Genomic DNA, 15,237 nt, shown 5'->3' with positions numbered 1-15,237 from the left:
TTTATTTTTTTAATTAATATGAATATTTATATCATATGTATCTTAATTAATTTTATAAATTTTAAAATTAATAATTATATAAATTTTTAATAACCCTAAAAAAATTTATATTGTAATTATTAAGAAACAAATCTAAATTTTGATAACTTAAATTATCCTCAACAAATTTATTTTTTTATTTTATTAATATAAATATTCGAGTTTATAGAAACTTCAACTAATTACATTGAACGTAATGATGATATAAATCTCAGTAACGAAGCAACCACATGTTATGACCGAGAAGAAGTGGGGATGTAAAAGTAATGGTGCCACGTGGTAATTTATGAGTTGTCAGTTACCGTACTGTTCATGCTCATGGTAATAGACTACCTGCTGTCTTGAAATAGTCAACGTAGTTCAACCTCCCAAGGCAAAACCAGTTTAAATTCAAAAAATCATAATCCTGTAAGCACAAGCCTATAGTAAGCAGTAGTGCACCCTCAATTTAACTGGCTTGAAATTAAAAAAACAAATTGTTGTGGTTGTGGTTTTAAAAAAATTATTTTATAAAAAGTATTTTTTTAGTTGAGGTTGGTTTGGAAAAATATATATTTGATTAAAAATGTGGTTGAAATTGAGGTTGAACAAAAAGTAGTTTAAAGTGTTTGGTTAAAAAAATAATTTTCAAATCGAGGTTATAAAATAATTAAAAAATATATATATATATATATATATATTAATATTAATAATTTTTAATTTAAATATTATAGATTTAACTACTGTTATTATATTATGAAATAAATAATATTGATATCAAATATTTTTTATTATTCCATTAAACTATATGCAATGTCATCACATACGAAATCTATCCAACAAGGACTATATTTTCCATAGTTTCTTAAGCGCGCAACAACAAAAACTGATTTTTTTGTTACGTCATCAAGGGATTTCCTTCTAATTTTTTGAATAAAACACAATTAAAATAAAAATAAAAACTGAATTTTTTTTTAACTGGGTCGGACCCGGCAAGAACATAATTGGAATTGCGATCAAATTCCATAAATGCCATGTCATCATGCGATATCCTTCTAATTTATGTAGTGTTATTAAATAATATTAAATACTAGTTTTTCGAGTAAAACTCAATTTTTTTTAAAAAAATTTACAATTTCATTATGTACAAAATTCATTCGACAAGAACTACAGTTTCCATGATTTTTTAAGCGTGCAATAAAATTAGATACAATATTATCAGGAATAAAATTGAGATTACAGTACGCGTAAATTTAATTCACCTTAAACTAATTTTTTTTTTAAAAAAAAATGATTGTTCACATGAATAATACAAGTGAAATCAATTAACTGCACTAGTTGTTCAGGAAAAAAAAATTAAATTTTTCACATGAACAGTGCGAGTATTCACTCGCACTGGTTTTTTAAAATAATAATAAAAAAACTGTTCATATAACATGACTCCATTGTTGTGGTTTCTTCCTCACGAGGAAGCAGCAAAATACTGCTTTTACAAAACCTGCAGCACCATCTTTGTTTTTAGGGTCCTACCATCATAAAACACTTTTTTTTTCTTAACCAAATGATATTATATATAGCTGCGAGTGAATACCAAACGGGCACACTACTATCTTGAAATAATCAACGTATTTCAACCTCCCAAGGCAAAACCAGTTTAAATTCAAAAAATCATAATCCTGTAAGCACAAGCCTGTAGTAAGCAGTAGTGCACCCTCAATTTAACTGGCTTGAAATTAAAAAAAAAAACATTGAAATATAACCCACGGGTGCTCAATGTTTAAATTTTTGTGGTGCTCTGACTCTTTAAGTCTATCTTAAAATAAAATAAAAAATAGACAAAAAAGAATAGAAAATAAAATTTATAACTAATAAAAAATAATATAAATATATTTATTTATTATTTTTATCTTGTATTTCTATTTGTTTTTTCTTTAAAATATATAGAATGAATAACTTACAAGACCATTAATTACTCTCTCGCACTTTAAATTTACATTCTTTTCATGGATGACTCCTTAAGTAATTACTAGAAGTTCAAAAACTATTTTTATTTTTATTGTACTGGGGAGTATTTTTTAATATATTTATAAAATCCAATCCGCAAGCCAATTTAATAACTCACCGACGTAGAACTTGCCCTAGATCTAATTTAATTATAAATTATTTTTTATTTTTTATATATCAAAATAATATCATTTTTTTTTTAAAAAAACATAATTTGAATTCACTGTGACTCAAGCCTAGCTTTTATATATCCGGATCTGATCTCATAATTATGTTTTTTCTTTTCAAAATAATATAACATTACTTGAACTTGTGATCCAGCCTTAATTATATATCCAGATTTGATATCATAACTATGTTTTTTTTTATTAATATTAATTTATTATTACTGTGTCTGCTAATTGTCATATATACGTGGGCAGTGGCGAAGCCACGTAGAGGCAAGAGGGGGCAATTGCCCCCCCTTCCCCCGATTCCTTTCTCTTATCTGTTTTTAATAAAGAGAATTATATATATATATATAGAATAAGGCAGTTGATGGGTTTGAGAAAAGAGTTGGCTTGCCCAACAGTTATATTTTTTATACTTGTGCTGTTAGAGACTTTACTTGTATAGGAGTGTGATTGTGATTGCTTTTCAAAGTGTTTTTTTGTGCCGAAATGCATTAAAATGATTTTTTTTATTTTTAAAAAATTATTTTTAAGATCAGCGCATCAAAACAATCTAAAACATATTAAAAAAAATTAATTTTTAACAAAAAAATTTTTTGAATTTCACTTCATCTCTTCCTGATAGGTCAACCAGATATGGAAGCTCCAAAAATACTGGGTCTACATCTCCAAAAATTAGTTATTAAAAATGTTAGGGTTTATAATAATTTATGGGTTTGTTGAATTAATATGTGTATGGGTAATATTATATGCTAATGGATATGAATTGAAATGAGTTTTGATGAATTGATAAGTTTTGTTATGAATTTCATATGAAAAATGATGATATTGAATTTAATAATGATTAAAAATGAAGTACAAGACAACTAAAAAAATTAGGGATATAATAGATAAATTAAAAAAAACATTTAATAATTATATTTAATCTACTTGTACAAAACAACAAGTCAGTAAGAACAATATCAATTTTTAAAAATTCTTTTAAACTATGATTTTAGATGTTATGTACCATATGTCAGCATAGAATTGTTGTCAACAACTTTCCTAGTCTTTGGAAGATTTAGAAATAGATAAATGAAAGTTTGTAGTATATATTGAGAAATATATTTTTAATGAATTAAAAATAAAATTATTATGAAGCAGTTTTAAAATATAAAATCTCGAAAAAAATAATTATAATATAAGTTTTTTTCATTTTAAAAGTATTCTTAAATTAATTTTGCTTGACTTGAGTTGGTACATGTATTTCAAATTAATTTCTATATAATATATATATATATATATATATATAGCATATAATATCAAATATTTATTAGTAATTTGTCCCCTCATTTAAAAATTTCTGGCTCCGCCACGTGGGAGTACTGCCACCTCTGTCTCAATGCTATTTTTCTTGTTCTTAGACCCTCTTCAGGCATATCTTATTAATTTCTTGGTTTCTTGAGCTGCTTTTTTCTGTTCGATGTTTTGTAACTTTTTTTTCTTTTTCTTTTTCTATCAAATTTTCTGCGGAGCATTTTTGGGGCTGTAGATTTTGTAATTTGTTGAGAAAGCAACCAATTAGAACTTTCCTGTGAGGTGAAACTATGGAGAACAGTTTGTGATTGCGTAGCAATCCACATTCATGTCATGGAATAATGCATAGTTAAGGTTAATATACCTTCCACGATACCTGTTCACGTATGAACTGTCACATATACAGCTTGTGCTTTTCAGCCTTTGGTACAAAACTAAGTAAAAGAATCGATGTATTTTTGAAAGTGCGAAGAACGTAATAACTTGAAGATCATCAGCTGGTGCTTCAGCAATAAAAATATGGCAAGGGGCTATTGACCATGGTTATAAAATTCGATTTGAGATCGACTCCGCTCATTATTTAAGTTATAGATGAAGTAGATTAACTCGAGCTTAGAAAAAACCCCGAAAAACAACGTTGCTGCGATAAAAACTGCAATTTTCACTAATCATGCATGCACGAGCCAAGCCCTAAGTGAACGGATCACTGAATTGACGATAGGTTTTATAACAGTGCACTAGCTTTTAGTCTCAGACAAAACTAAAAGACAAAACCTTGTTCTGTTCCCGTACCAAAAATTATATAGTATAGACCAAAGCAAAGCTCAAAAAATAATCGAAGAAACAGCACAAGTCAATGAGTTATGCTACTGAGAATAACACAACTCGTAAGATTTAGCCAGTGCTAAAGAAATAATTTAATTAGCCAGTGCTATTAAAAAAAAAAACCCCATAAAAAGTGGTTTCCAGTACTGATGCAGAATGGTGCTTTCCATATGCTAGATGCTTCAAGGAATAGCTAGATTCTGCCTGCCTCGCGAAGAAGTGAAGAAGCTGATCACATGATCGATCTCACAACCATGTATAGAAAGCCAGGCACAAACTTTATGCTGTAAAAGACAAGTAAAAAAACCAGTGGAAAGGAAGAATCCAAAGAAAATCACATGATAGAGGGGGAAAAGGAAGATTTTGCAGATGAAAGTTGGACCATATATGGCAGAAAAGACCACTCAAATACTTGCTTTTTCGACACAACTACATCATTTTACATGGTGGAAACTAGGGCACCACACAGCAAGGTACAATTACATAATCCACTACTGTTTAATTAGTAGCTCTTTTGTCATGGTTTACATACCTTGTTCGCGTCTGTGAATTAATGGCCTCCTGACATCACAATGATAACATGTGCAAGTCTTCTTCTGCATGACATTTTGCGACCTGCAGCACGACCACGTGTACCAGAGAGTTTCTGCAAGCAATGTGCCAACAAAAGGATGAGTTTCGATAGTTGCGAGAACGTGGAGGTTTTTTAGTGACGCACCAATTTTTTTAAAATATAAAGAATGTGCTTTTTGAAATAAATAATCACTTCAAATTTTTTAAATTACATTGTTACAAATAGAATAAAAAAGACTTAACAAGTTACGTTGTTGACTTTCTTAATTTTAATCTTGAGTTTTTATACTTTACAAGGTTGATTTCATATCTATAGACTTGCAAACCTTACATAAAAATAGACTTTATCAGATTAATATTTCATGAAATAAGATTTTAAGATTTTTTTTTGTGTTTTAACTCTATTTTAATCTTTTTATTTTTGTCTTTTCATACTTGTTGCTTTTTGTTGTGCTTCTGTCTGCATCAATTATATTGTTAGGAATAATGAAGTTTTTATGGGTTGTGTTTTTCCCAACAACTCAATCTATAAAAGCTATGTTATGTTTTCAAATATTATTTATGATGTGCTAGTTAGTTAAATAATTTTTTTTTATTAATTTGGATATTCGAGTCAGCTTGTGCGCACCTCGACTAATCCTGCGGACCCTGAAGTTAGCGACAATGTAAGCTTCTAGTGACCCTTAGATTTGTGGAACTCGAACTTGTGATCTTTAGGGAGCAAACATAGGATTTGACTAATTGAACTACACCGCGGGTGTTAAATATTTTTATTATTATTAACGTGGGTGTCTGGGTCAGCTTGCGCGCACCTCGACTAATCCCACAGCCCCTGAAGTTAACGACTATGTAAGCCTTCAGTGGTCATCATATTAGCACCCCACACGAGTGTTAAATATTGATTTGACAAGTGTTAGTTTTTTTATATATAAAAGCAAACACTCTAGAATGTGACCAATCTTTGTTCAAAATGCATGTATAGTGATTCTCCATTTTTGTAGAATTTGATCATACACTTGTTCTTTACAGTCATCTCTCTCTTGACCTATAAGGAAAAAATTGATTGATTCCTCTTTCAAAGACGAACACTTTGGGATAATTTTTTTAAGATTGGAATCCATGGGGTTGCACAATCTATCTAGTTGTAATCCACGGTTTGATTATTTTTTAACTTCACTTTATATTGTAGGGAATTCCGACCGGTGATGTACTGATGTTTGCTCATAGGAGGTAAAGCACACTGACACAATATTTAACGTGGTTCGGCAAACTGTCTACATCCACGGGAGAAGCCATTGCATTATATAGGGAGAGAACAAGATTTACAACAATAGAGGAGGAGGAATTATCCCCTCTTTGGCAACTCTCAACCTCACTCTATTTCTCTCTTTTCAGTGCTGCAATGGCAGCTACTGCTGGCTGCCTTGGCAGCCCACTCTCTCCTACATCTCTCACACCTTTGGCTCTAATTTCCTTCTCTTAACTCTCTCATTTTGCTCTCTAACATATGCCTCTATTTATAGGCATCCATGGCAGCTCCACTTGTTCTTTGGTCAATAATGGTGGCCACCGTCTCCAGCTCATTCAACAATGGTGGCTGCCAATAGTCAATGGTTGGTGCCAACCATTTGCTGCACATGCAATGGCAACAACCCAACAATCACCCCCTTTGCCATTCATGTGGGCAATTGTCTTCTTGCTTCTTCAGCACATGCTTGCATTCTGCAGCTCTTCCAAGCTTACCATTCTGAGAGCGTCTTTGGCCAAGTTTCCAGGTACTTGCCAAACCTTTTAATCACCAGAGTCATCCAAGCACCCCTTTGCTCACTCCAAAGGATCACTTCAACCAGATGGTTTGTCATATCTCATCTGAAGAGTGTTTAACGCTTGTCTCTGGAACATCCCCCTTCAAGCATATCAACCATGCTTGGCCCGGAATGATTTATCAAGCCTTACACCAAGGCTTACAACACCCCCTCAAACGGATATTTCCAAGTGCGACAGTCATTGAGTATTTTAATGTGATCACAAGCTCACCACTCTTCCAAGAGTCTACTCATCCCGGAGTTGCGTCTGCCCTTTGTTCCTCCCTAGGAACCACGCCTTACTTCTCCGTGAGTCTCCCGCTCTTAGTCTCAAGAGTCCAGGTGGCTCTCCCTTTTAACCATGGGGACAGCCCATTAAAGGTTGATCCATCTCTATCTTCATACTCTGAGTATTACAATGTCATTACTGAGCTCACCACCTTGACAAGAGTCAACTTGTTCCCAAAACCTGCGCATGCCCTCTGCTTCTTCATAGCAGTCGCGTCTTAATGCTCCACAAGCCATCCACTTATTGTCCAAGGCAAATGTCTTCTAGCTCATTGATCTTTAGCATGGGGGTAATATCCATGAAAGTCAATCTTGCATTTGTCTTCATACTCATCATAGCCTCTTCATTGGCTATACACTTGTCCACTTATATCCAGCCATCACATTGGCTCTGGGGCGTTCTGAAATTGGGCTCCTATCATGGCCCTCACACCTTCTCCTGAGGTGTCTTCGCCCTTTGTCATGGGGCGGTCCGAAATTGGACTCATATCATGGTCCTCACACCTTCCATCCGAGGTGTCTCCGCCTGTCGTCATGAGACGGTCTGAACTTGGACTCATATCATGGTCCGCACACCTTCTCCTGAGGTGTCTCTGCCTGTCGTCATGAGACGGTCTGAACTTGGACTCATATCATGGTCCTCACACCTTCCATCCGAGGTGTCTCCGCCTGTCGTCATGAGACGGTCTGAATTTGGGCTAGTTTCATGGCCCACACACCTTCTGCCTGAGGTGTCTCCGCTCATCGTCATGTGGCGGTTTGTACTTGGGCTCGTTTTATGGCCCACACACCTTCTAGTTGAGGTGTCTCCGCCTGTCGTCATGAGACGGTCTGAACTTGGACTCATATCATGGTCCGCACACCTTCTCCTGAGGTGTCTCTGCCTGTCGTCATGCGGCGGTTTCTACTTGGGCTAGTTTCATGGCCCACACACCTTCTGCCTGAGGTGTCTCCGCTCATCGTCATGTGGCGGTTTGTACTTGGGCTCGTTTTATGGCCCACACACCTTCTAGTTGAGGTGTCTCCGCCTGTCGTCATGAGACGGTCTGAACTTGGACTCATATCATGGTCCGCACACCTTCTCCTGAGGTGTCTCTGCCTGTCGTCATGCGGCGGTTTCTACTTGGGCTAGTTTCATGGCCCACACACCTTCTGCCTGAGGTGTCTCCGCTCATCGTCATGTGGCGGTTTGTACTTGGGCTCGTTTTATGGCCCACACACCTTCTAGTTGAGGTGTCTCCGCCTGTCGTCATGAGACGGTCTGAACTTGGACTCATATCATGGTCCGCACACCTTCTCCTGAGGTGTCTCTGCCTGTCGTCATGCGGCAGTTTCTACTTGGGCTAGTTTCATGGCCCACACACCTTCTGCCTGAGGTGTCTCCGCTCATCGTCATGTGGCGGTTTGTACTTGGGCTCGTTTTATGGCCCACACACCTTCTGCCTGAGGTGTCTCCGTCCGTTATGAAGCGGTCACATCCTCCTTCATCGGGGATGTCTCCAGTGGCTCCAAGATTCTCTACCACCATGTGGACTTGGGAGAGATCACTGCCACTGATCACATAGAAAGAGAGAGTTGCGGTGCACTCTTCGCAATCCTCCATCTCATTTTCTATGTTTGGAACTTCTATGCCTTTCTGCTTGATAGCTCCACCCACACCAACTCTCTTTGGTGTCTTCGCCTTTCATCGGCGGTCGCACCCCCTTAATTAGGTGCTTCTGCAACAACTCATCTTTCCATCCTTGCATGCATTGGAAAGGTCCTCGCTTGTTGCCTTTATCAAGAGCACAAGAGACTTCCTGTTGTACAACTTTTCACACAGTCTCTGCTCTGAGCTTCATCTGGGAACTCTTCTTCTCCTTGCATCTGTTGTCTCATTACAGTACCTCGTTGGATCCTTCGGGTACTTCTGCACATTCTCCGTGTGCTCTCGTGCAATTTCGGTTCTCCAGATTTCTCCATATTCTTTGCTTTTATGTTTGACAGTAGCTCATCCTGTCACAACATTTATCCAAGTCAAAATAGGGTGCCAATCTTTATCCCTTGTTGTATTTCTCTTCCATTATCAGGGTCTTCATTAATTATCCCTTTGAGAAATTACAGTCACCGAATCTAACTTCTTTGGAGAAATCACCACTCCATCAGATCCTTGAACATACAGAACCCAACTGTTCCTTTGTGCCGTCATCTTGCTAGTCTTCAACAGTTTCATTACAAACTGTTACATATACAAAAATAGTACTGTGTGGATGATCCTTCAACTAAGCAAGTTCCCAGGAAAGATTTGGAGGGGTCACACTGGTCCCGCTTAAAACCCAATCTCCTAGACAGAACTTCTTAGAACGTATCTATCCACCGTATTGCCTTTTCGTATATACAACCATTTGCTAGCTTTGTTGCGGCTTTCCTTTACAAGTGATCTGGGGTATCCCGGTTTTATACCTGATTTCTCAACATCTGGCGAGACTACCAGTTCTTAGATTCGTCAAGATTGGTCTTCATCAATTTCCACTTTCCACCTCAAATTGTCCACTTGATTGGGTGTCTAGAGTGTCCCAATTTTGCCTTCCCTCAAGGCAATTAAAATTCTCTCCACTTAGCAGTTCAGCACATGTAATTGGGTAAACATGTGTGACATGTTCTTCTTCATCTCCATCGACCACCATGATGACCTTCAGATGCCTCCTGATCGGGCAATCTATTTTGTTAATTAACCACCACCACTTTCGGTCTAAAATCTCAACGATCGGACCGTACCATTGCATCCGGAACGATCAAATTAGCTGGAAACAAGTCTGAAATCGTCCAAATCGTACTTCAGACGGCTAAGATTTGATCAAAACAATTCTGGCCTGATCAACGGCTCAGATTCAATCTCAGATCCGGTTGCACGTAGGATCAGCTACACTGGAACCTGTCCCTCGGCTCGCGGCTCAGCTCGACTTGGCTCGGCTCGCGGCTGATGATGTGGCATGTGGGTCCCACTTTGCTGACGTGTCTGCTGACTGGGCGATGACATGACATGCTACTGTGCATGCTGATGTCACAATTACATCAGGATGACGTCATCCCTGGCATGTCTACTGTACATGCTGACATCATCTTTATCCGGGCCAGTCACATGGGTCGGGTCAACTGGTATTCGGGTCGGGTCAACCCATCCGGGTGAAGAAGACGCGTGGCACGGGCGCGTCTGCGCGCGTGGGCAGACGCCTTGCCGGAGAGTGATGGAGAGTGCGGCCATGTGCGACGTCCGATTTTGACGCCGTTTTCACCAGTGGCTTCGTCTCTTCCTCCTTTACACGGTGGTATGGTCAAAACACAATTTTGACAACTTTCATTTTTGAGCAAAAATCAAACACCACTTCAAACCATATGCTCTGATACCAATTGTAGGGAATTCCGACCGGTGATGTACTGATGTTTGCTCATAGGAGGTAAAGCACACTGACACAATATTTAACGTGGTTCGGCAAACTGCCTACATCCACGGGAGAAGCCATTGCATTATATAGGGAGAGAACAAGATTTACAACAATAGAGGAGGAGGAATTATCCCCTCTTTGGCAACTCTCAACCTCACTCTATTTCTCTCTTTTCAGTGCTGCAATGGCAGCTACTGCTGGCTGCCTTGGCAGCCCACTCTCTCCTACATCTCTCACACCTTTGGCTCTAATTTCCTTCTCTTAACTCTCTCATTTTGCTCTCTAACATATGCCTCTATTTATAGGCATCCATGGCAGCTCCACTTGTTCTTTGGTCAATAATGGTGGCCACCGTCTCCAGCTCATTCAACAATGGTGGCTGCCAATAGTCAATGGTTGGTGCCAACCATTTGCTGCACATGCAATGGCAACAACCCAACATATATCTGATACACTAATCAAAATCGCTACATTTACCCATAAAATCATGACATTTTATATTAAATTGTGTTATTTTCTTAGACATGAATAGACACAGGTCTTCTTCTTGTTTAGTCTCTGTCCATATCTGACCAACAATGATATTGGCTATTGTGTTGGGGGCTTGGGGCTGTGAGAATTCTTTGGCCACAAAATATTATAAACAGAATCGTTACTTATACACTATTTGTTCATGTGGCCATATCCTTGTGTTTTTTTAAGAAAATTGATTTTTTTTATGTTTTTGAATTATTTGATGAGTTAATATTAAAAAAAAAAAAAAATAAAAAAAATATTATTTTAATATATTTTTAAATACAAAACACTAATATTATTAGTTTTATCTTTAAAGTGTTCTGGGAATTTGTTATCTGTCCTGTAACTTTTTGCAGAGCTTTCCTAACCTATTTGCAGAAGGATGTCTAGTCATTTTATTTTATTTTTTAGTTTAATATGGACATCCGGATCAATTTACACATACCTCAATTAATTTTACATACTCTAAAATTAGCACATGAGATCAGAGAGATATCAAACCTTTTACGTTTTTGAAAATATGCACTATGTTACTTTCATCCGACAACATGGTCTGCATAACTTTTCTTTTTAGGTTTTATAATAATTAGGTGGCATTTACAAGTTAACTTTGACCCATGAAGATTAACTTTTTTATTTGTCGGTGTAAAGATAAATAAAAAAAACATCAAATGACATGGATTTAGTCTCTAGCTACTTGATAGAACAGTAGCCTTGCTACTAATAACGAGAAAAACAGTCATGCTCACAGAACAATATGTGCTGTCTCGAAATAAAAATAAACAAGTGAAACAGCCTGGAATGAATAAATCTACGTGACATTAAAATGCACAAAGACAAATAGAATAAGGAACGTTGACGAGCCCAATCCTAAATATATCTTACACCAAGGTGCAATTTTTTTTATTAGGTTCTGGAGATCTCTTGTCTCTAATATTATTATTATTATTTTGTTGCAGGAGGTGGTTGATGTTAGAAAATAACATTAATTATATATTAGACTTTACCTAACAACTTTAATTATTGGATTGAGATAGTTTCTTAATACGGTATTAGAGCTTTAAGGACCAAACGGTCATGAGTTCGAATCTCATCATCCTTATTTATTTAATAAAAATTAAGCACTTGAGGAGTGTGTTAGAGAATAGTATAAATTATATCTTGTGACCTAACAACTTAAGTTATTGGGTTAAGATAATTTCTTGACAATCGAGTCAACCCGCAGCTCGATTCTTTCAATAAAAAAATATTTACTAAATTTAATGTTGGTGGTGAGTTATTGATCAGACAATCAGGTTTTATAACTAGGCCTGGAATTCTTTCAAAATGTGGTTATTGAAGGGTGGGGCTGGGGACTTTCAAGGGATGCATCGGGGTCAACATCGAAATGAAGAGCATCTACCTTTGAGATGAAGAACATGACTAGAGGAGATGTTGAGAGCGTAAAGGGGCGTGGTGGCCAGCAAATTACCAAGGGGAAAGCAGTTTGGGAAGGTTAGCAGCTAGTGGAGGATAAAGTTGTGTTTTTGATGGCAATGGCACGGCCATGCAGAAACCTTGAACCCCAGAAAGAAACTTTAGAGCCCACACTCGTGGGGGACTAGCATGAGGCAGCAGGCCCTACCACTCACAAAGGTTCACAAAAATAGCAATTAGGGCACTATATATCCTAAGTTTTAACATCACCTCATCATCATGTCCAGCATATAAATCTGATTGCTACTTGACCTAAACCAGCATGTGGAATTTTCAATTACTTTCATGGAAAGTTCCAATAAGAATATTTGAAAAGCTTTGTCAATTTGTGTGGGAGGCATATTTGAAAGTAGAGCGAATACGTGCATGTTTGGTGTTGTTTTGTAAGATATTTTTTAAAAATATTTTTTTATATTAAAATATTTTTTTTTTAATTTTTACAACATAATAGGATTATCTAAAAAACATAAAAAACTTTAAATATATGATTTTTTAAGCCAAACATATTTTTAAAATATATTTAAATACATTTTTAAATACGAAAACAAACAGAAAATATATGAAACTAATTTATCTTCAAAATAACACGTTTCATAAGAAAGAATTACTTTCAATATTGAGATTGAAACCACGAGGAAAAGGTTTAAATCTTAATGAATTTAACTTATATATATATATAGGGTGATGTAGATCATTGATCCAGGGTTATGTCAGCCTTTAGGCCCCAAATACATGGGCCTACACTCCTTATTTCACCTCAAAACCAAAACGTATAAGACACATAAAAAAGGCTTTGGCCCAACATTTAAATTTCGATCAAGATATTGCTAAGGCCCATTTATCTGCTAATTATGTATAAAGTGCAAACCCTAAATATGCAAACAAGAAGGAAGCTCTAGGGTTTGCGGCTAGTTGCAGAGGAAGCTAGACACAAACACACACAGAGAGCTCCACCTTCATCACCGTCACCATGGGTCGTATGCACAGTCGAGGGTATCTCTCATTCACTCAAATATCTTTCTTTCTCTCTTCAGGGACGATTTTTCTTGGTAAAAAACTGAACTTTATGTGATTTGCCTTGCAGTAAGGGTATTTCAGCTTCAGCCCTGCCTTACAAGAGAACCTCACCGAGCTGGCTGAAAATTTCAGCACAAGATGTGAGTTTCTTTAACCTCATTTGTTGTTTTCTCTTTCTTCTTATTGAATCATTCAGTTTTGGAGATTAAAGGTTTAAGCTTTATCCTCAAGTCGCTTGTTTTTGCTTGGTTTCGTAGTTCGTAATTATTGTAAAAACATTTTCTGATTAATCTAAGCTTTCGTATCTGTATTTTTTAGCGCATTGTAGGGATATGTTTTTAATCATAAGCATTTTGTTTATTTTTATATTGTTTACGGGTAGCAAAAGAATTATTACTTTAACGAATCAAAGATATGGTACTCGTACTGTTTTAGTTCATTTTGTTGGTAGGTTCTTAACTAGTTTTGGTTATACAAGGCAGTTATTTCAAATTCTTAGGATTTTCATAGTGGGTTTTGAAGGAGAGGAATTATTGGTGTGATATGGTTTCAGGTTGATGATAGCATCTGCAAGTTTGCGAAGAAGGGTTTGACTCCATCTCAGATTGGTGTCATACTTCGTGACTCTCATGGTATTGCTCAGGTCAGGAGTGTTACTGGAAACCAGATCTTGCGTATCCTTAAGGCTCATGGTATGTATCTCTTTGTTATTGTTGGGATTTTGTAGCTGATTTGTGTGTAGTGAATTTTGTTGCTTTCTGAAAATGGATAAAATCCATACCGAATCCATTGTTTTTGTTGCTGTGGCTATACATTAATGTTAGGTCAATTATAATTAGGCAAGTGAGGGGAGCTCAAACTGAGCCTATTTTAGTGTATGTTTTGATTGTTCTGGTGGTATTTGTATGGATAGGTCTTGCCCCTGAAATTCCTGAGGATTTGTACCACCTCATCAAGAAGGCTGTTGCCATCAGGAAACATTTGGAAAGGAACAGGAAGGACAAGGATTCCAAGTTCAGGTTGATCCTTGTTGAGAGCAGGATTCACAGGCTGGCTCGCTACTACAAGAAGACAAAGAAGCTTGCTCCTGTCTGGAAATAGTAAGCCTGCTTGCTTTGTCAATACTTGTATCTCCAGATTTTGCAAATTACTAGTCATTGCTTTACTTGGTATTTTGTGCATGGTAGTTTGTTCATTCCTTGTAGAAATCATCTGATGTTTGGTTCATGTCGATGTGGTATGGTATTTATTTGGAGAAACTAGTTCCTTTAAAATCATGTAATTTGAATCGGCAGCAAGCTTCCCGGGGACTAGTTTCTCTTCTGTAATCTCAGTTAATACCTTGCCCCTTTGCTTATATTTCCAAGAAAGATTACAGCCAAATCACTCATGTTTTACTGGAGATTTTTAATTGCTATACTGCACCCACTCCTTTTACCAAACTTTAATCAAGATTCCAAGATTTATCTGTAGGGTTTTCTTGCCACAAATAATGTTGGATACCTGTCCACTTTATATTCGTCATAGTAACTCTGCATTCTTTCTTGCAGCGAATCAAGCACTGCCAGCACTCTGGTGGCTTAGGCTAGTTATGTTATGCGGCACAGTTTTGGGACATCCTGCATAGTTGTTCTTCACGTGTGGAACTCTGGCATGGTTTCATAAGCATTAGGAGATCATTTTAACTGGGAAAAAAGGATGTAGTGGATCCTAGATTTCAATTTTTTCTTTAAATTTTTGTTTTGGCCTTGAGCTTTTGTACTCCATTTTAACTTTTTTCTATACTGTTTGTTTTGAGCTATAAAATTTGCAACTTTAGACCTA

The 15,237-nt window shown here is 36.5% G+C and overlaps 1 protein-coding gene across 1 annotated transcript; it reads left to right on the top strand.

Annotated features, from left to right (window-relative positions):
- Positions 1 to 13,251: 13,251 nt before the first annotated feature.
- LOC7482181 (40S ribosomal protein S13-2) lies at positions 13,252 to 15,237 on the top strand. The gene is made up of 5 exons (XM_002318242.4): positions 13,252 to 13,389; positions 13,481 to 13,553; positions 13,967 to 14,105; positions 14,327 to 14,513; positions 14,964 to 15,237. The coding sequence occupies exons 1-5, from the start codon at positions 13,367 to 13,369 to the stop codon at positions 14,995 to 14,997; spliced, it is 456 nt and encodes a 151-aa protein (XP_002318278.1). The 5' UTR covers positions 13,252 to 13,366; the 3' UTR covers positions 14,998 to 15,237.

The sequence above is a fragment of the Populus trichocarpa genome, chromosome 12, assembly GCF_000002775.5.
Source record: "Populus trichocarpa isolate Nisqually-1 chromosome 12, P.trichocarpa_v4.1, whole genome shotgun sequence".
In the NCBI taxonomy this organism is placed as follows: domain Eukaryota; kingdom Viridiplantae; phylum Streptophyta; class Magnoliopsida; order Malpighiales; family Salicaceae; genus Populus; species Populus trichocarpa.
This window is presented reverse-complemented; position numbering and strand designations above follow the sequence as displayed.

What these genes read in the sequence shown, in the direction of transcription:
- LOC7482181 (XM_002318242.4), top strand. Translation starts at nt 13,367, where the DNA reads ATGGGTCGTATGCACAGTCGAGG. An exon ending in GGTCGTATGCACAGTCGAGG is followed by an intron (nt 13,390 to 13,480) that starts GTATCTCTCATT and finishes TTTGCCTTGCAG; the next exon opens with TAAGGGTATTTCAGCTTCAG. An exon ending in GCGTATCCTTAAGGCTCATG is followed by an intron (nt 14,106 to 14,326) that starts GTATGTATCTCT and finishes TTGTATGGATAG; the next exon opens with GTCTTGCCCCTGAAATTCCT.